The 21,528-nt window shown below is 38.6% G+C and overlaps 1 protein-coding gene across 1 annotated transcript in view; it reads left to right on the top strand.

Moving 5' to 3' along the window:
- NUP42 (nucleoporin 42) overlaps positions 1–11,061 on the top strand; it is a 27,945-nt gene extending 16,884 nt beyond the window's left edge. Inside the window, exons 5-8 of the mRNA XM_007946553.1 lie at positions 3,696–3,772; positions 4,468–4,554; positions 9,789–9,873; positions 10,484–11,061. Of these exons, the coding sequence (XP_007944744.1) occupies positions 3,696–3,772; positions 4,468–4,554; positions 9,789–9,873; positions 10,484–11,061 (827 nt within the window). The remainder of the gene's footprint in view (positions 1–3,695; positions 3,773–4,467; positions 4,555–9,788; positions 9,874–10,483) is intronic.
- The last annotated feature ends 10,467 nt before the right edge of the window (positions 11,062–21,528 follow it).

Below are 21,528 nucleotides of genomic sequence, written 5' to 3'. Positions count from 1 at the left end.
CTTTGAATTCAAGAATTGATTTTAATGTAATAGTATGTAGTTTATTAATATGGTTTGAGCCCTCATTGTAACTTTTAACAAACTACCATTTTAGTATTGAAATACATTCAGTTATCTGGGACAATAGTAAAATCTTAGCCCAAAATTATTTCCTGAAATGTTCTTAAAACCAAACAGTAGTTTTCAAGTAGTAAGAATGTCTGCCAAGAACTGTAGGTGGGATCAAATTGACAACAGCAGTCTGAAAGATGAGATAAGAACCTTAGGGACCAGTCAATTTATGTTAATGTGGGAAGTAAAACTAGAGTGGGAATGGTTGCACAACTCTATAATCAATGTCACTGTGGTGTATGTACAGACTTTGAATTTGTTTTGCTGTTTATGTTGTCAACAGAAAAATAAAGTTATTACAAAAAAGGAAAAATCTTGTTTCCAACTGCTTATCTCTGAGGATAAATTTTCTTTAGATACTTCAATCAGATCATGTTGCAACAGATTGAATGCCAAAGCAGACATAAGATCCCATCAATCTGTTAACTAATAATTAAAGAGATTTAGAAATTTATAAAACAGTGTCACTTACCCCACTGGATATTTTGGTTAGTTTTTTCTAAGTTTTATCAGCTTTAATTTTGAATATGTTAAATCCTGATAATGTAATCCATATAAACAAAAGATACATGGATTCTTTAATGGAAAACATTCTTTAAGAATGTTAAATGGATCCTGAGACAATATTTGAGAATCTTGCCCATTAGGATCCATATATATATAATGAAAAATACAGGAAAGATTGTGAGGATGGTGCCGGACTGGGCAGTATTTTGTTAAATTGTACGTAGAGTCGTTATGAATTGGAACAGCATCCTAACAGCCTATAATGAATTCACTTGAATGTAGAGAGGCAGTTTGAACCCACCAGCTACTCTGGAAATGGAGTGGGCAGTTCTGTCCTTACAAAGTCAAGATCAACTGGCAATGGATATGCAGCAAGAATGATAATAGCTTTGAACCGTGCCTGGGATAATTGGAGAGGACCTCTGGTGGGGTAATGATTAAAGCATTAGGCTGCTAACAAGAAGGTCAGTGTTAAGAATCCACCAGGCATTCCTTGTGATAAATGAGACAGTCAGCTTCCATAAAGAAAGCCTTGGAAGCCCTATAGGGGCAGTCAGAATCAAACAGTCACTCAAATCATTTTCTGTATGCTGTGCAAAGTGAATCCTGGTTGAGCATGACTGGAAAGTATATAAAGGAACTGGAAAGACTTTCCTTAGATAACGTTTTTTCTTTTTTTTAATTTAATTTTATTTAGATTTGGGTGAAGATTTACAGAGCAAATTCACTCTCGATACAGCAGTTCACATATACTTTGTCTCATGTCATTGACCACAGTTTACCACAATGCAACAGCTCCCCTCCAATTTCTTCCCCAAGGTACCACTTCCCAGTGTCCATCCTTCCATACTCTCCTGCCCCCTAAGTTGTGCATAAGGTGCCCTTCCTTCTCCCATGATTGATAACGTTTTTCTTAAAAGGCACTGTTGGAGTGGAGTCCTGCATGGCAGAGTTCTGAGAAGTGCGAGTGTGTTAGGTATAGAAAGATCTGGGGAAACGTCCCTGGTAGCAGGAATAGTTCAAATGACCCTGAGATGGGAACAAAGTTGGCATGTTTGAGAACTGGTGAGGCCTGAATCACTGCAAGAAAACCAAACTCGATGCCATCGAATCCATTTCAACTCATAGCAACCCCTCCTTGGGCTTCTGAATTGGTATCTCTGGTGGCATAGTGCCTAAAGCATTTGATGCTAACCAGCAGGCTGGCAGCCACTCCTTGGAAGGAAGATTCAGCAATCTACTTTCATAGTGCTACTGCCTCAGAAACCCAAGGAGGAGTTGCTGTGAGTTGGGTCTGACTTGGAAGTAGATTGTCCAATCTTCCTTACGTCTGAATCACTGGAGAGATTAGTAGATAAGGGAAGAGTAATATGACAAGGCCAGAGAGGCAGCCATGAAGAGCTTTCAGCTGGAGAGGATATAACCTGATTAGAAAAAGCTCATTCTGGCTGCTGTGGAAAACATGGGTAGGGGTTGAAGAAAAATGGAAGTAGAGATGAGCTGGGAGACCACTGTAAGTGTTGAGTATATTGGAGGTAAAGTTCAAATTTGGGTTTTGTTTTGGAGCTAGAGCTGGCAAGATGTAATTAACAATATTGGGAAAAAGGAATCCCAGGTGAGATGGTCCTAGGTTTTTTATTTGAGCAGTTAAAGATTGGGATGAGCAGGGTTGGGATTTGGAAGTAGTCTCTATTCTGAGCTAGATGTTCTCAGAATTTTATTATCTGGATTAAAAGGTATTCTGTAGAACATATCCTGAATATATGATGAACATTTCCTTAATAAAAATGTTCATAATTAGGTTAACGCTATTGCTGCATAAAACTTAGAAAGTACAGGAATACGTAAGTGAAAAACAACTGATACCACAGATAACATTTGTATTTCAAAACATTTACAAAATATTGTTGATTATTAAAATTAAGATAATCTGTATTTTTCTTTTAATTAAAATAGTGGAAGGAGCTTCCTTTTATATAACACCCTTTGTTTATATATCTAATTATTTCCTGAGGTAATAACCTAGAAATTGTCTTACAGATCAAAGGGCATGAACATTTGCTTAATGGCAATTTTCCCTCCAGAAATGTACCTTTTTAATTCCCTTAATAGCATTTGGGAGAGTTTCCATTTCACCACATCCTTCATAACAGTGAAAACTTATTTTTGCCAGTGAAAAGTAAACCATTTTCTCTATTTTTAGTTGGTATTTTTAAATTGAACATTTTATTTGAATTATTTACTGGCCGAGTTTTTTTGTTGTTTGGTTTATTTTCTGTTTGTGAATTGTATGTTCATAATCTTTCCTTACAGTAACTTATTGATTGTAAAAGCTATTTCTACATTAGGGATACTAGGTTTTCTCCTGTCATACATGTTGCAATTTTATTTTTCCCAGATTACCATTTTCTTTTTAATTTTGCTCATTATAGTTTCCAATATACAGAAGTTTTATTTTTTTAAAGAAAAAAGCTTAAAGACATAGTCTTTGTTACTGCTTTTAGTCCACCTATTTTTAGGTAATTCTTCCCCATTCAGAAATGAAATAACCACTCAACTGTATTCTGATCTTTATTAAATATCACTGCCATTGAGTCAATTCCGACTGATAGCAAACCCCTTTGGGTTTCCAAGGCAGTAAATCTTTACGGAAGTAGATTGCCCAGTCTTCCTTCCACGGAGTGGCTGGTGAGTTTGAACCGCCAACATTCTGATTAGCAGTCAAATGTGTTAACGTGCTATGTCACCAGAGCTCCTTACGTATATTGTGGGCTTAGAATTTTTCCTTACAATTCATATAAATAGAATCATGTAGTATGTGTTTTTTTGGGGCTTGGATTCTTTCCCTCAGTGGAGTGTTCATCAACAGGTAAACAAATTATAGTCTAGCTATATATTACTACTCAGCAAAGAAGGAATGAACTATTGATAAATGCTAAGACATCTTGCACGTGGGCTGTCCCAGAGCTTCACCTATGAAGTAATCTATACAATATATTCTTGCCTAGTATCTCTAGCTATGCTGTCAAAATTATTGGCATTTATTTTAAAGATCCCAATTGATTTCCTCACTTCAGGTTTTACAGACATTTCCCCAGAGGAGTTGAGGCTTCAGTACCATAACTTCTTAACCAGCAATAATTTACAGAGTTATGTAAGTTTATTTCCTATTCATCTACCCCAATAACAGATTAGCAGTTTGTAGTTTGTTTTTGTGTTGGTAAGTCTAATGAGATCTATAGCTTTTTTCAGGAAAAGATTTTTTACTAAATTGCTTTCTTGAAATTGGTTGATTATCTAGAATGGTAATATATTTTGACTATAGAAATTAGGAATATCATTTTAATTACAAATTACCCAGGAGCCAGTCCCAGAATTCAGACCTATTTGTCATTTGATAAACATCTATTTAGCATCTCTTAGGTGCAGGAACCATATGAATGCTGTGAAAAGTAAAGTGATGCACTCTTTCATACAAATTAACATTCTTACATAGCAAAGTTGAAAAAAGAAACTACTGGGTTTGTGTAAGTTGGGTGCCTAAATGCTACGCTCCTCTGTTGTCTACTGACACGTATTTCAGTTACTATAGATGTTCAGTCCCCTCCAAATGTTAACTCTGTGCTGCCAAGTGCTTGAGATTCTTAATCAGATTATACAATTGGAAAGTGGAGAGAGGGCATTGAAGCTGAAATATTTTTAGCAAATTGGGGCAAATCAATGCAAATTTTTACAAGTTAGAGGCCATAAAAATGTTTATAAACTTTTTGGGATTTTAGAAAATAAAGACACGAAGTTATTTGATCAGCTTAAACACTCTATTGACTTAATTTTGTTTTCTCTCTCCAGCTAAATTCTGTCCAACAGTTAATAAATCAGTGGAGGAACAGGGTAAATGAATTAAAAACTCTAACTACATCAACCAAAATAACTTTGGTGAGTACTGAAGAGTTTTCTTCAGGGATGGTATATCTATTTTTTTGCAGAGAATGTTTCATTTAGATAAGAAAAGCAAAGCAAAAACTGTCAAAACTTGTGATACATACACACATTAAGAATGATCATTTACAGTCATAATACTGGAATTGTCTTTTTTCTGTTCCTCAGTCAGAAAAGCACAATTATGCTTTTCTAAAAATATTTGTAGGGTAAAATTTTTAACTTTGGTAAGGATTTTGAAAATTAGAAAACATTACACAAATTAAAGTACTTCAGATTGTCTGTTTGATAAGAAATTGCTTTGAAAAATTGTATGAATGCACACTTACACTAATGTATACTTTTGTCATGCCTGAAGAACACTACCGTGTATTCCTGGTCATACACAGAAATGCCTTTAGGACATCTATACCCATCTGTCTCTAGAGTACATGGTCCTGACTGTAGCATTTCTATTATCTCTGTCATGATTTTTCTACCCCATAAATCGTTCTTAAGAACTTTATTTTAAAACATTTTTACATTTGGAATATAATCTAATTTCCCAGCCAGTCCGTTTCTGCTCTCAAAAAAGGATATGAAAGTAATGTCTGCTTAAACCTAGTGAATGACTGTTTGACAGTCACACCCCACCCCTTTCTTTAATACATGCTTCCTCAATAATTAGACACTTATGCAAGCCAATATCTTCCATCTTTGGATGATTTAATGCCATTTTAAATTTAGGGACATCTGTCCCCACCATCACTATTGATGAAAGCTGAGTCCAAAGAACTGGAGAAACTTCCCTCAGGCTGGAAATTCCCTACACTTTCCTGGCTTTCTAGGGCCCCCTTCATAGGTGAAGCTCTGGGACAGCCCACGTGCAAGATGTCTTAGCATTTATCAATAGTTCATTCCTTCTTTGCTGAGTAGTAATACATTATATAGCTAGACTATAATTTGTTTACCTGTTGATGAACACTCCACTGAGGGAAAGAATCCAGGCCCCTAAAAAACACATACTACATGATTCTATTTATATGAAACTCTAGAAAGGACAAAGGCCATCTGAAGAATACATTTCATGCATTGAATACCAGTGGCCGAAGACCAGACAAGTTGTGGGATGACATCAAGAACATCATTCATGAAGAAAGCAAAAAGGTCATTAAAAAGACAGAAAAGGAAGAAAAGACTAAAATGTATCACAGAAGAGACTGCATATTGCTCTTAAACAGAGAATAGATAAAGCAAATGGAAGAAATGAGGAAATAAAAGAGCTGTACAGAACATTTAAAAGGGCAGTTTGAGGAGAAAAAGTAAAGCATTATAGTGAAATACATAAAGACCTGGAGTTAGAAAACCAAAAGGGAAGAACATGCTGGGAAGAAAAAAAAACTTCCTCAAACTGAAGAAACTAAAGAAAAAATTTAAGCCTCAGATTGCAATATTGGAAAAGTCTATGGACAGAATGATATAGGAAGCATCAAAAGAAGATGCATTACACAGAGTCACTGTACCAAAACGAATTGGTTGATGTTCAACCATTTCAGGACATAGCATATGATCAAGAACCAATGGTACTAAAGGAAGAAGTCCAAGCTGCACTGAAGGCATTAATGAAAAACAAGGCTCCAGGAATTGATAGGGAATACCCATTAAGAAGTTTCAACAAATGAATTCAATGCTGGAGGTACTTACTCATTTATGCCAAGAAATTTGAAAGACAGCTGCCTGGCCAACCAACAGGAAGAGATCATATTTGTGCCGATTCCACAGAAAGGTGATCCAACAGAATGTGGAAATATCGAACAATATCATTGATAGCACATGCAATTAAAATCTTGCTGAAAATAATTCACAAACAGTGCAGCAGTATATTGACAGGGAACTGCCAGAAATTCAAGCTGGATTTAGAAAAGAGCATGGAATGAGGGATATCATTGCTGATGTCAGGTAGATTTTGGCTGAAAGCAAATACCAGAAAGATGTTTACACGAAGGCATTTGACTGCAGATCATAACAAATTATGGATAACATTGCAAAGAATGGGAATTCCAGAACAATTGTACAAATTGTACAAAAACTAAGAGGCAGTCATTGAAATAGAACAAGGAAATATACTGTATGGTTAAAATGAGGAAAGCTATACACCAGGCTTGTATCCTTTCACATACTTAATTCACCCTGTATGCTGAGCAAATAATCCGAAAGGTGGACTATACAAAGAAGAACACGGCATCAGGATTGGAGGAGCACTCATTGACAACTTGCAGTATGCATATGACACAACCTTGCTTGCTGAAAATGAAGATGACTTGATGGACTTACTGATGAAGATCAAAGGACTACATACAGTCTGCAGTGTAGATTGTACCTCTGCATAAAGAAACAAAAATCCTCACTACTCAACTAATAAGCAACATCATGATAAATGGAGGAAAGATTGAAGTTGTCAGGGATTTCATGTTACTTAGATCCACAATCAACACCCAGGATAGTAGCAGACAAGAAATCAGACGTTGTATTGCACTGGGTAAATCTTCAAAAGACTTCTTTCAAGTGTTAAGAAGCAAAGATGTCACTTTAAAGACCAACGTGTGCCTAACCCAAGCCATGGTGTTTGGTATTTTCAGTGTCCTCATATGAATGTGAAAGCTGGACAGTGAATAAGGAAGACTGAAGAAGACTTGATGCCTTTGAATTGTGCAGTTGGCAAAGAACAGAAAATACTATGGACTTCCAGAAGAACAAAGTCCTGGAAGAAGTGCAGCCAGAATTCTCCTTAGAAATGAGAATGGCCAGACTTCTTCTCACTTACTGTGGTCATGTTGTCAGAAGGACCCATTCCCTGGAGAAGGATATTGTTCTGGTTACCTGGTGCCACTCTGACAAGAATATACCACAAATGGGATGGACTTAACAAACAGGAGTTTAATCTTTTACAGTTTGGAGGCTTTAAGTCCAAGTTCAAAGTGCCAGGCTGTAGGGGCTGGGTGAAAGTCCCTCAGCCTTGGGCTCTGCCTCCAGTTCCCAGCCCTCTGAAGCTAGAGGCTTTTCTTCACTCAGACAGCTACTGACTGCTGAGGCTAACAAGCCCAAGGTAGACCAAAAAAAAATGGCACAGTCCCGATGTTACCAAACCACACAGCAAGCCATTAGTTTAAGTCCATTGTAAGTCCCAAGGTCTGGGACTTACATGGCAGGCTGCTGAAGAACGACACAGCTACACGCAAGGTCCAAGCATGCCATAAGCTAGAGACTATCCCCAAGGATTCTCCTTATATACAGGAAGCAGACCACATCCCAAAGGCAGCTACTCAGCTCCTTGTGGTAGATCCTACCATGGAGTTGATTGCCTAGTCTCATCATGGAAATAACTACCACCAGCTGCCCAGCTACTCAACCAGACCCAGCCAAGTTGACATACAAATTTAACTATCACAGATATCATAGTTGGTAAAGTCAGTGAAAAGGGAAGACCCTTTAGATAGATTGACACAGTGGGTAGAACGATGGGCTTAAGCAAGGGTTTACAACAAGTTCTTTTGTATGGGTCTCTATGAGTGGATCCGACTTGATGGTACCTAATAACAACATAAAGGACAATGCTCAACTATAGTGTTAGCGGTTGAGAAGGGGTTGCCAGGGAAGAGGCATATGGAAGTTTTAGGGGTGATGGAAATGTTCTGAATCTTGATTATGGTAGTGGTTATAAATTTTCCACAATTCACTGACATATACGAAAAAAAAATGCATTTTGTTGTATGTAAATTATACCTCAGTAAAGTTGAATTTTTTTTTTTTTTTAATTGGGGCCTTCAAATGAGAGAAATTAGGTCCAAATGCATTGATCGTGAAAGACTTCTTGTATGGAAGGAATAAGTAAAAAGTCCCTTTAAAGAGAGGGATGAAAATTCAGTAAGTAGAAATAAAGGGCATCATTACTACAGCAGGGAATAGCAAAAGTATTTTCAGGGACTAGGACATTTTTTAATTAATTGATTTTAATAAACTTTTTATAATGTAATTGTGAATCTACTTCAGTTCAAACAAAGTAGACTGGGTATCCTATAAAGGTTCCTTCACCTAGTAGCATCCAGGTTTCTTTGATAAATGCTGATCCAAATTTATAATATAAACACTGAAGTTTACAATTAGAATTTTTTTTCTGATTTTAATATATAATTTAAGGAACTCTGGTGGCATAATGGGTAAGGCATTTGTATGCTAATCAGAAGGTCAGTGCTTCTAAACTCACCAGCTGCTCTGTGAGAGGAAGATGAGGCAGTCTACTTCCATAAAGATTTACAGCCTTGGAAACCCAATGGGGGTCACTATGAGTTGGAATTGACTTCACGGCATTGGGTTTGGGTTGTGTGGTAGTTACTTGTGTGTCACCTTGGCTGGGCTTTGTTGAGTGGCTGGGCAACTGGATGTAGTATTCCCCATGATGAGACTGGTCATCAACTCCATGGTGGAATGTACTGTGAGCACCTGAGTAGCTGCCTTAGGGATGTGGTCTGCTTCCTGGGGAACAATCTCTAGCTTGTGGCACATTTGAACCCTGTAAGTGGCTATGTCATTGTTCAACATCCTGCCTTGCTCTGCCAACCTTGAGACTTTCAATGGACTTGAATTAGTGGCTTGCCATGTGGTTTGGTAACATCGGGACTGTATCTTTTTACTTGTCAACCTTGGGTTTGTCAGCCTAGCAGCCAGTAGCTGTCTGAGTGAAGAAAACCTCTAGCTTCAGTGAGCCGGGAGCAAGAAGCAGAGCTGAAGCCCAAGGTTGAGGGGCTTTCACCCAGCCCCTAGAGCCTGACACTTTGAACTTGGACTTAAAGCCTCCAGATTGTTAGACTCCTGTTTGTTAAAGCCATCCCATTTGTGGTATATTCCTGTCAGAGCAGCACTAGGTAGCCAAAACAGATTGGTAGAAATTTAAAAAGGATAACAAAGCATAAAATCACCCATAATTCTTTCACGCAGAGACAGTCACTCTTAACTTGGTGTTGATACATTTTTGTCTGTGCAGATTCATATTTATTATTCAGATTGTACCATTTACACAGTATTAATGTCCCTTTCAACATCATATTAAGGCCATTTTTCCATTTTAAACATTTAACTTCACATTTTTAAATGCACATTTTAAAAATTGGACTTGACTACGAAGTGTATAGAAAAGACATCTTACGTGAGAATTATTCATAAAGCACTTTATTATCTGTATGTTGTTTTTAAAGCTCTCGGGTATAAAAGATAGAGGCAATCAAGCAGCACCTGCATTGGGATTTGGCTGTGGGCAAGCCCCAACAGTTGGGTCAGCAGGTAAGTGATCAAGTAATGCACTGATTTAGCATTTTATAGTTTTAGTATCACAAAGCCTGAATACACGTATAGTGCCATTTTAAATCACCTTTGCAAATAACTGCTACCATCCGTTATGGAGCCTCAAAAGACCTGGCTCATTAAGCATTTGTGAAAGTGAGACCAGAGTGAGCATACTTGTTTGAAAGACCCTACAGCTCCGGCTTTAGAAATACATTTTACGGGTGGATTTTCAAGAACTTCATGAGAATAGATAGCTATGGTTGCAGCAACAACTTTGAGACCCTTCTTGTTACTGCATGTATAACAGCATGATTACACCCTCAAAACAGCTTTGGGGATGTGGGGTGGCAAGCCTAAAATAAAGTCCACTCACTAGTCCCTGAGGTTTTCCAAAGCTTCCACCATCCTCCCTGGCTGAAGATGAATCACAGTGAATATGAAATTGGTAGGATTCAGGTGGGTTTTTATAGCTTCGCATTTTCACTTTTCTTTCTAATAAACTTGTCAGTAACCAAACATGGAAGAAACAGACCAAAGAAAATGGGAATAAAATGGCTACATTTTCTTGTTAATCATATATTATTTTTTTCTTTACCTGGCTTTGTAGGTTTTCCAGTGAATAACAACAGCCAGGATAATGCTCAGAATTTTAGTTTTAAACCAAGCTCTGGATTTGTCATGGCCTCTTCTGGAAACCCTTCGGTGTTCGGGAGTCCTCCAGCATTTGGAGCTGCACCCTCTGCCAATTCTGCCATCACTGCTTGTGCTCCAGCATTTGGATTTGGGAAACCTGGAATCATATCTCCTACTTCATTTTCATTTAAAAGTTCTGCAGCTTCTGGTTTTGGATCACCCGGATTTTCAGCATTTCCAGCTTCCTTGGCAGGAGGCCCTGTAGGAGCTCCAGCAGCGACAGGCTTCGGAAGCAGTGGTTCTGTGGCTTCCTTTGGTAGCCCGGGCTCACAGTCTAACACTGCTTTTTCTAAGCCATCAAATAACATGTTTGGAAATAGAAACATAGCCACTTCTCTCCCAGTCCCAAATGGCTGCATCACAACAGATAATATATTATTCACACCCAGGGATCAATTAACAGCAGAAGAACTCGAACAATTTCAATGCAGGAAATTTACTCTGGGAAAAATTCCATTAAAGCCACCACCTGTGGAGCTTTTAAATATTTAGAAGGCTGATACTTACAGTCAGGTGTTGAGTGGTTCCTATAAGAAAGTAGATATGTATACATATAAACACATAATATTAATTTTAGAGGTGTTAAAATTTAACATTTCAAACTATTTAAGTGAAACAGCATGTGCTGAGAAAGCAGGGAATTGTCTTACTATAATTATGAATAGTAAGATATAATTATAAATGGAACTGAAAACTGTCCTTGTAAACTGAATAAAGTATTTTCCTCATTCCACAGAACTTTACTTTCTCATTCTTTGAAGTTATGCTTTAATTAAAAAAATTTGGAGTGGGGGACAGGAAAGTGGTCATTCCTGGAATTATTAAGCAGAGAAAAAGCTCAAATATTTAGCTGCTTCAAGAATAAACATCAATAGCATTATTCATGTTAAAATCTCAAAGAGATAAATAGCAATTTAAATGATAGCAAAGGTTTGTTATCATTGCCTAATTTCCATATAATTCTATTTATTTCTTACATTGTCCTGTCAAATGGATAAATGGAAAGAGGAATAGGAATTGTGATCTCATGTGAATAATTTGTGTAGTGAAGCCAGGATTTGCCAACTTGTAGAAGCTCTAGATATGTTTGGATATCAAGGGGGGAAGCTCTGACATTCCATAGATTGATCAGGAAGCCAAAAACCTGTCATGAATTGAGGCAGATGTATGAGTTGTGTGCTCCTTTTCTCAGGCCTCAGAAGTTAGTGCTGCCAGAGCAGTTTCCTAATAGGGGTCCAAAGTTAAGCTGATTTTTTTTTAAAGTGAAAACCTTACTTTATAAAAGATAAGCACTCCAAATTATTTTAGCCTATATGTGTAAAATTCACTCAGGGGATCTAGAATCTCTGTTAATGCTTTTTGAAGAAATACATGATTTCAAGCCACAGTTCTGAAACCCCAGCATTTGGAACAGAGTGTACACCTAGGGAGTTTAAGTTGAAACCATCCTTGATGCAGAGATGGTGAATAAACCATAAGTTACTGCTTTCATCTCAAGCTCAAAAACTTTCTAATGTTTGTTCCAACTTAAAGCCTAGAAATTTCCTACTTCCATGGAATGAACCTTAGAGCTCGGTTATAGGTTAATTAATCAGCTCACCTGGATCCCAGCTGAACTTCCCAAGGTCCTCAGAGGGTGTGTTTCCAAATTTGTTTTTTAATTGTTGAAGTTTGCTTTTTTGTTTACACCCACACACAATTGTGAATTTAATGAGATCCAAAGTTGTCAAATATTACCAGGGCAAGTGTAGGTTATTTGAAAGAATGAGAAACTAATGCAGAGAAGCTCAAAAAAGACAGCAGTACTAATGCAGGCATCAACAGTCTGGGAAGGCCAGGAACTTCTAAGCCTAGGCTAATGGGCAGTAGGGCTTAAAGTGGTGAGGTGGTGATCAGATGTAAGCGCAGACTTGGTGGGAGTGCAGGGGAAAAATCAGCAAGGCCATGTGCCAGTGTCAAAAAAGACACCATCTCCTGAGTCTATCCTGTGAGGCAACAACCAATTGTAGGGAGACCTGATCTAAGCAAAACTGCTTCCCTTCACAGTTGCTGCAATAGCTGTCCATTTCATCTGGGGTCTCGAGCAAAGTGACAGAACTGCAAATAAGGTGAGTGATTTAACTAGCTTAATTACCTTATAACAAATTTGTAACAGCTAAGAGCTGATATTACTATTAAAAAGGCACTAAGTAATTTAGCTACATAATATTCATGAGCAAAGTAATTCCATATGAAGTGTCCAATAAGAATATATGTATTCATATATTGGAATAGTAAATGGCCTTTCTAAAGAGCTAGAAGATACATAATAATTTGGAAGGATTTTCATTCTGTAGTCAGTGGATAAAAGCCTGTTATGAAATAGGATGTACAATGTGATTCAATTTTGGTGAAGAGCATATTTTCATGGGGGGGAAAAAAACCCTAAAAGTTAACAATAGCTCAGTTTTTAAAGAACTTTTACTGTGCCAGACAACATTCTAAGCACTTTGTATCAGTTAATTTAATCATTAACTGACCTAGGTGCTCTCATTACCTTCATTTTCCAAATGAAAAAGCCCAGATTACAAGGTGTTAAGCGACTTGTCCAAGGTCACTCAACTAGCAAATGGTTGTATCGGAATTCCAACCCAGGTTTTAGAATCCACACTTTACACACTACTTATAAACAAGACTAAGATGCTCATCTGGTTGAGTGGACAGTATCCAGTCCTCTTCACTCTGTTCCAGCCCCATTCTTTCAATTCTTCCTTCCCACTTTAATTTCCACCACTTCTAAAAAGGAACAATTTAAAGCCTTCTGAAAGGGAATCTTTTCTAAGATAGAAGCTTTAAAGTATGAAACAGGTTAAAGAAGCCATTTTATTCCCCCTAAAATATTACTTTATAAGCTAAGAGTTATTACAGGATAATGTAAAAAAGCTGAACCTCACTAATACTCATGAAAGGCAAATTAAAATAATGAGATCCTACTTCATGCTCATCAGATTAGTAAAAATTTGTCTGACAATAACAAGTGGAGGCCCTTGTGTGCTGCTGATGGGAGTGTGAATGAGTTCAAGCAATTTAGCACAGAAAGCTATTTGCCAATACCTAATAACATTGAAAGCAGCTCTGGTGGCACAGTGCCTAAGGCATTTCAATAACAGTGAAGAGGCACATCCTCTACAACCTAGTAGTTCCACTCCCTGTGCAATATCAACACCACCTGGGAGTTTATTACAAATACAGAATTCAGGCCCCACCTCAGTCCTGCTGAGTCAGAGTCTGTGTTGTGATAACATTTGCCAGATGTTTCTATGCTAGTGAATGTGAACACTTGAGAAACTATTGTACGCATGAACAAGGCCAAAACCCACTGCCATTCAGTCGATTTCAACTGTTAGGGAGCCTGTAGGCCAGAATAGAACTGTCACAAAGGGTTTCCAAGGCTGTAAATCTTTAGGAAACAGACTGCCTTATCTTTCTGTGGAGGAGCAGCTGGTGGATTTGAACTGCCGAAGGCCAAATGCCTTAACTACTGCACCAGCAGAGCTCCATGAGCAACCCTATTCCCCCCCCCCAAAAAAAAAACAAAAAAACCCTCTTTGCCATTGAGTTGATCCCAACTCATGGCAACCCCCAGTGGATTTCTAAGGCTGTAAATCTTATGAAAACAGACTGCTCCATCTTTCTTCCCCCAAGCAACTGGTGGGTTTGAGCCACAGACCATTTTGCTAACAGGCAAATGTCTTAACACCACCAGAGCTCCTTAGCAACCCTATAGATGTGGGCAAAAATGTACATAGCAGCATAGTTTGTAGTAACGAAAAATTAGAAACAATCATTATTTGTAGTAGCAAAAGATTGCAAACTGAAGTCCAAGATGAACTTGGGTATAATGGGATATATCTGAAAACAACTAGAGCTACACTAAACAACAAAAGGTACGTGCAGAATAATATATCTGGTACACCATTTACATAAAGTACAAAATATACAATTTTATATATTGTTTATGTGTAAATAAACAGTAAAGTTTATGGCCACAGCATGGGCATAATTAGCACCAACTTCAGAACCGTAAGTCATTACCTTGGGAGGGAGAAAAAGGAATAGGATCTGGGAGGCATATACAAGGGACTTTATATCTAAAACATTGTATTTATTTTTTTAATCTAAGCTTAATATGTCAAAATGTTGCAATTGGACAGAGTGCATGGTGAGTTCATAGTTAGTCATTGTATCATTTTTATTGTTTTCCATGTGCTTGAAATAAGCTTACATATTTTTAAAGATTTAACTTAGGGAAAAAAAAACCTTTTTTTCCCCACCCTGAGCTGTGTATTATCAAATAGTCTATAGATTTCTTAAGTGAGCATTGTGAATCAGCTAATTTGTCACATTGCTAGAACTTGTCATTTAAATACTGAAACCAGAAGTAAAACTCTTCAAGAGAATAACTGACTGTAGATATAGAGAATTTAATTTTTGCTACCAGGCTAGTGAAATGTTAAATTAAACATTTGTGGAACAAAATGAAAATTATATTTAATTCACTCAAAAGGGTCTGTGTTTGTCTCTCTAATTATGGCAGACAAGGAAAGTAATCTAGAGTCAGTATACTAAGTAGTTACCTCAAGGCTCTTTCCTCATCCACATTCATATAACAGATGTAAATGTTGTCCTGTTTCCTTGGTCATTTATCATATAAACAGCATTTAGTCCTATCACTGTTGAAACAGAAATTCTCTGCCACTGGTATCTTTTAATACATTTTCTTGGTGGTGGAGACTTTTCTATTTGAAAACCTTCTCGTGACTCCCTATGACTCACATCTCTCCTCCACCAAAAAAAAAAAGTCAGAGGATATTACTTGAATTATCTTTTAATTCGCAAGCCACTCGACTCAAAAATATATAAATAATTCAGTATACATATAGTTGTATCTAAGAAAAGGTTGCTTAGTTTATAAGTGCTCATCACTGACATTAAGTACTCATACCCATGGTCATCGAGTCATTCCAACTCATAGCAACCCTGTAAGAAAAGATAGAGCTGACCCATAGGGTTTTCAAGCTGCAATCTTTATGGAAGCTGAATGCCACATCTTTCTCCCTTGGAGTGGCTGGTGGATTGGAATTGCTGATCTTTTGGTTAGCAGCCACTTGCTGAGCACTTAACCACTGTGCCACCAGGACTCCTCATTAAGTACTCACCAAATGTAAATGCAGGGAGCCCTGGTGGCACGGTGGTTATGGTCTCAGCAAGCCCTTGGCTGCTAACCTACCAATCCAACCAGCCATTGTGCAGGAGAATGATGCTTCCATTAAGATTCCAAAACCAAACTCACTGCCATCGAGTCAGTTCGACTTGTAGTGACCCCTCTTGGATTTCGAGGAGGTATCTCTAGGGAAGTAGATTGCCCAGTCTTCCTTCAGATCCATTAAGATTACAAGCGTGGCACCAGGTTTGCTGGTCTGATAGAGCCTGCTGGAACCACTGAGACTATGGCTCCTAGCTGCCCTTCAGGTCTGGAATTGAACCCACTCCTGGGGCTTCCAGCCAAAGAAAAGACAGGCATATGAGCTGAACATTTATTTACACTAGGTAGATATACTCCTTGAAGAGAATAGTCATGGGAGAATAGAAGGGTTGTGTATAGACAGGAAGGAGTGCATGGAGGGAAGGACACAGGGAAGAGGTAACTATGAGGAGGAAGTGGGAGGGAAGCTGTTGCATTGTGGTAAATTGTAATCAATGTCATGAGACAAAGTATATGTGAACTGCTGTATGGAAGATGAATTCACTCTGTAAACTTTCACCCAGATCACAATTAAAAAAAAAAAAAAAAAAAGATTACAGCCTTGGAAAACTTACTGGGTAGTTCTACTCTGTCCTGGAGGGTCGCTGTGAGTTGGAATTGCCCCCACAGCAATGGGTTTGGATTTTTGGCTTAAATTTAAATGCTACACTAAGAATTCAGTTCTGAGAATGTCAAGGAAACAAGCCCCCAAGGATTATGGGAGAGTCCAAACAATGCATCCAGTCAAATCTTTCCAGGAGCTGATCATCAAAAGAGTAAGAGGAACAAAAGTAGAAATAGTGTATGCAAATTCAAGTGATAACATGTATGCAGTGGCTCTGGGATGAGTACAGAATGTTAGAGTAAAGTTAATGGAGTCATGAGAGCAGTCAGAGGTGACGTCCCCAAATGAATTTTAGCAGTTTTGAGAGGGAAGGGAATCAAAATGGAAAAATAGTCAGAAATGAGCTTTTAAATCAAAATAGGCTGAGCCATGTAGATTACATTAGCTTTATATACCCTCTGTGGTCCCATCGATTCTGAGTCATAGAGACCCCCATGTGTTTCCAAGGCTGTAAATCTTTACGGAAGTATATTGACTCCCATCTTCTTTCTGTGGAGCAGCTGGTGAGTTTGAACGCTGACCTTCTGGTTAGCATCCAAATACCTTATCCACTATGCCACCAGAATTCCTTTAACTTTATATCAAACCAAACTCACTGCCTTCAAGTCGAATCCTACTCATAGTGACCCCTCCTTGGGTTTCCCAGGCAGTATCACTACGGAAGTAGATTGCCCAGTCTTCCTTCTGAGGAGTAGATGGTGGGTTTGAACCATTTGGTTAGCAGTCAAATAAATGCCTCAGGCACTGTGCCACCAGAGCTCCTTTAACTTTATATAATACATTTAAATCTTTATTAGTTGGGTGAACTTGAGCAGGTTGACCTTTTTGTATAATAGGTGATATCTACCACTTAGTGATTGTATGAAGTTTAAATGAAATAATGAGTGTAGAGTGCTTAGCAGAGAAATTGACCCATTGCCATCTAGTTGATTATGGCTCATAGCAATCCTATGGGGTAGAGTAGAACTGCCCCATAGTATTTCTAAGGCTGTAAATCTTTATGGAAGCAGACTGCCACATCTTTTTCCCACAGAGCAGCTGGTAGGTTCAAACTGCCCATCTTTTGGTTTGCAGATGAGTGCTTTAGCCACTGTGCCACCACGTTTTGTAGCAGAGAAATTATGCTCAAAAATTCTATTGGTGAGGAAAAGTTATGGTTGTATACTACAGAGAATTCAAACAATGTGGAAATACATAACATAAGTATGATTACCTTCTGGAATCTCAGGTAAGCAATGAATAATTTTCTAGTGTAAGTATATTGCATGGGACTTACACTAAAGATTATTCTCTGTTTATCTGAAACGCAAATGAGTGTCCTGTATTTTATCTGGCAGCCCTATTTTAATTACTCCTGTAAAAATCAGCAAGTTTGATTACATTCTAGCCCCATTATATGTATAATGCTGGTTTGTAAGAATAAGTTTAAACGATACAGAAAAGTATATAATTAAAAGCAAAAGATCTTGTAATAATGGTTGCATAACTCTGTGAACATACTTAAAACCACTGAACTGTACCCTTCAAATGGGTGGAATTAATGGTATGTGGAATATGTCTCAATAAAGTTGTAAAAAAAAAGTAAAAGGTTTCCCTTTGTACCCTTTTCTCCCTTCCTCTTTGAACTCTCACTCCCAGACGTAATCATTGTTAAAAGTTCGGTGGTATCCCTCTTTTCTCATTACAACCAAAACCAAATAAAAAACCAAACTCACTGCTATCAAGTCAGATCCAACTCATAGCAACCCCTCCTTGAATTTCCAAGGCAGTATCACTATGGAAGTAGATTGCCTAATCCTCCTTCCGAGGAGTAGCTGGTGGGTTTGAACCTCCAGCCTCCAGTTTGCTAACCTCTGGTTAGCAGTCAAATGCCTTAGGCACCACACCACCAGAGCTCCTGTTAATATTTATATATCATCAACTTGGGATCACCACCACCTGCTCTGAGGCCACCTCAGCCTTAGAAGAGATAAGCCAGGAACTACATTTTCCAGATTCCTCATAGGGATCTGGATTAGAGTTGGCCAATGAAAGGCACTTGCTCAAATTCTGCAAGGAGGAAGAAGAGAGGACATTATCTACCCCTTCACCAGTGGCCCTCAGACTTGTAGGAAATGTGAGATTCAAAGTAGCCCCCTACAAACTGTGAGAACCGTCCACTTGGTCCTTCAAGCTTAGGTCATCAGTGACAGCTTCTCTGACCTTTAGTGCCCCAGCCCCACCAAGTAAATAGCAACAGGAAAACTTTTCATACCTGGAGTACATTGAGGCTCTTCTTGTTTCCCAATCAAACTTTAATACAAAGATCTAATTTTTTTAACAGTTGCATAGTATTCCATTGCACAAATATAAGTTATTTAACTCTTTATTGATGGACATTGATGAGTGTTTCTAGTAATTTACTAGTAAATAATACCAGGACAAACTTTCTTAAACATGTATCAATGTGTCATATATCAGCATCTATTTCTCTTTCTATATATTTTTTCTCCTGGAACAATTATGCATTCTCTCTCTCTCTCTCTCTCTCTCCCTTTTTTTCCTCCCTCCCTCTCTCCTACACACACTCACACAGTTCTTCACCAAGCTCAGCAAGTATATGACTGCTGAACTGTGCTTTTTGTGCTTTTAAGGAACCACTGATATATCACATGGTTGGTTCCTGTGATCACTGTGAGGAAGAGAAAGGGGCAGGTGACCCCAGAGGCTGCAATGTCCAGACCTTTCATTCTCTTCAGGTCCATATGTAATCCAGCTGTCAACTGAGGAGCACCCTTGAAGCTTCCTCTAAGTTGAAACAAAGCAAGACAAAAACAAAAGCTTAAAATTTCTATGGAAGCTTCTTTTGTCTCTAATCTCTCTCTGGGTCACATGTAGAACCAGCTGCCTCCTAGTCACCTCTGCTTCTTAGTTTCTGCTTCCATCATAATAGTTCAGAAGAACTAGCAGAAACCTGGAATTTCCAATTTCCTTTCTCTCTCTCCTACTGTGAGAGAAGGAACCATACAGAGAGTGCTTTCATCACTGCTATGAATCATGCCATATCTCATAGATAGGAGCAATAGCTACTGTCAGGTATCAGAAGGTATCATTTTAAAAAAACTGATTTTGCCTCCTTTACATAGGGAAGAAAAGGAGCCCTGTGTGCCACAATGGTTAAATGCTTGACAGCTAACTGAAAGTTTAGCTGTTTGAACCACTCAGGGGCTTCCCAGAAAAAAAGACATGGCAATCTGCTTCCTAAAGATTGCAGCCAAGTAAACCCTATAGGGCAGTTCTACTCTGTCAAATGGGGTCACTATGAGTTGTAATTGATTTGATGGCACCTAATAACAACAATAACACCTAGGGAAGACACCCCTCCCACTGGAGTCAGGATGATGGTGGAGAGGGACTTTTACTCAGAAAGCCTGGGCAGGCCAATGGGAAGGAGCAGGCAGGTTCAGGCAGCTCAGCTTAAGGGTCAGCAGGAGCATTTGTCTATCCCATTACCACTGCTAATAACTGCTGTGCCCAAGCCACAACCCTTCAACCTCCATCCCATAGTGTGAGATCAAGCCCCCAAACCCAAACCTGGCATCTCAGCCCTTGCATTGGCTCTCTGACTTGCCTATCCCACCATGCCCTTATTCTGCCAAACCATCATCCAGAAGCTATGAAATAACCCTTCTGGCTTACTCAGTGAGGCACCTCTCAAAAGCATGTTTTGGGCCCTTTCTGCTTTTGATACCTGATTTTAAAAAAGAATCACTTTATACACACCTCCGTGCTCTCCTCCTGTTTGAAGATTCACAGCTCAGCTCTGTCACTGGCTGGGCTGACTACATTTTCTGCTCCTATTTTGTTGCTAATAAGTAAGCTTTCTTCTCCTTAACCTTGAAGAAAGTTTATTTTTCCACTCTTGCCTTTCTATCCCCAGTTGTACCACGTACCCAGTTGACAAAATACAAATAACCTCATTTTCCATCCCTTACAACAGAGGTTCTCAGACCCTCTTTCCTTCCTTCTCCCTGCACGGTATGAAAACAGCTTGACAACATTCTCTTCAGGTCTCTGGTGAGGTCCCCACCCTTCCCTTTCAGAGAAATTGTATAGCAACTCCTCCATAAAGGCTCCTGGTAAAACTTTCAGCCCACTTTGGAATACAGGTTTCCCTCAAGTCACAATGCTTATTGATATTTTGTAAACAAAGCTTCCTTTTACTGGCCCTTGGGAACCTGCATGAAAATGTACTATTAATAAAACATGCAAAGAATATAGTATAACTACCAGCATTGTAAGGAGCTCTGTTGGCACTGTGGTTAAAGCATTGGGCTGCTAACCAAAAGGTCGGTGGTTCAAAACCACCAGCCATTCTGTAGGGGAAAAAATGAGGTGGTCTGCTTCCATAAAGATTTACAGCCTTAGAAATCCTATTGGGTGATTCTACTCTGTCCTGTAGGGTCACTATGAATCAGAATTGACTTACTAGCAGTGGGTTTGGGTTCACCACCATTGTTTCTAAAGGGCTTACAAACATAGCACTGTTGTCATTAGTAAATATATTTGTTTGAAAGTCTCAATTTTATCAGAGTCTAGAAACAGAAACAGGACAGTATAAAAGTTATAGTCCCCATCGACTTGTGGTAAGGTGGAGGAATAGGCAGACAAGCAACACAAACCCTCTTCAACAAAGAAAACAAAACCAATTGAGAGAGATACTCAATTGAGAGATAATCCTGGAACCCTGAGTTTTGAAAGGAACTATACAGAAGTGGATTAGGCACCAACTAGTGGAAAAACCTGAACGAAAACAGTGAGTTCAGAGACAGTCAGAGCTATGGACTGTCAGCTATTCTGATGAGACAAACAGCCTAAATGTTTCCAAGTGGTGTTGGGACCTGAGAATTGACCTAAAGATCAGTCCCGGTCACCAAGGGCTGCAGGGACAACTCTCTGGTGGCCTATGACTAGGAAGGCAAACAGTAAGGGGGGAGACAAACTGAACTATAGGCTTTCTGCTGTCCGGAGGGCACAGCCATTTTGATTGTTCACAAGTGGCAGCCATTTT

The sequence above is a fragment of the Orycteropus afer genome, unplaced genomic scaffold (assembly GCF_000298275.1).
Source record: "Orycteropus afer afer isolate SDZICR_OR568_19922 unplaced genomic scaffold, OryAfe1.0 scaffold00008, whole genome shotgun sequence".
In the NCBI taxonomy this organism is placed as follows: Eukaryota; Metazoa; Chordata; class Mammalia; order Tubulidentata; family Orycteropodidae; genus Orycteropus; species Orycteropus afer.
This window is presented reverse-complemented; position numbering and strand designations above follow the sequence as displayed.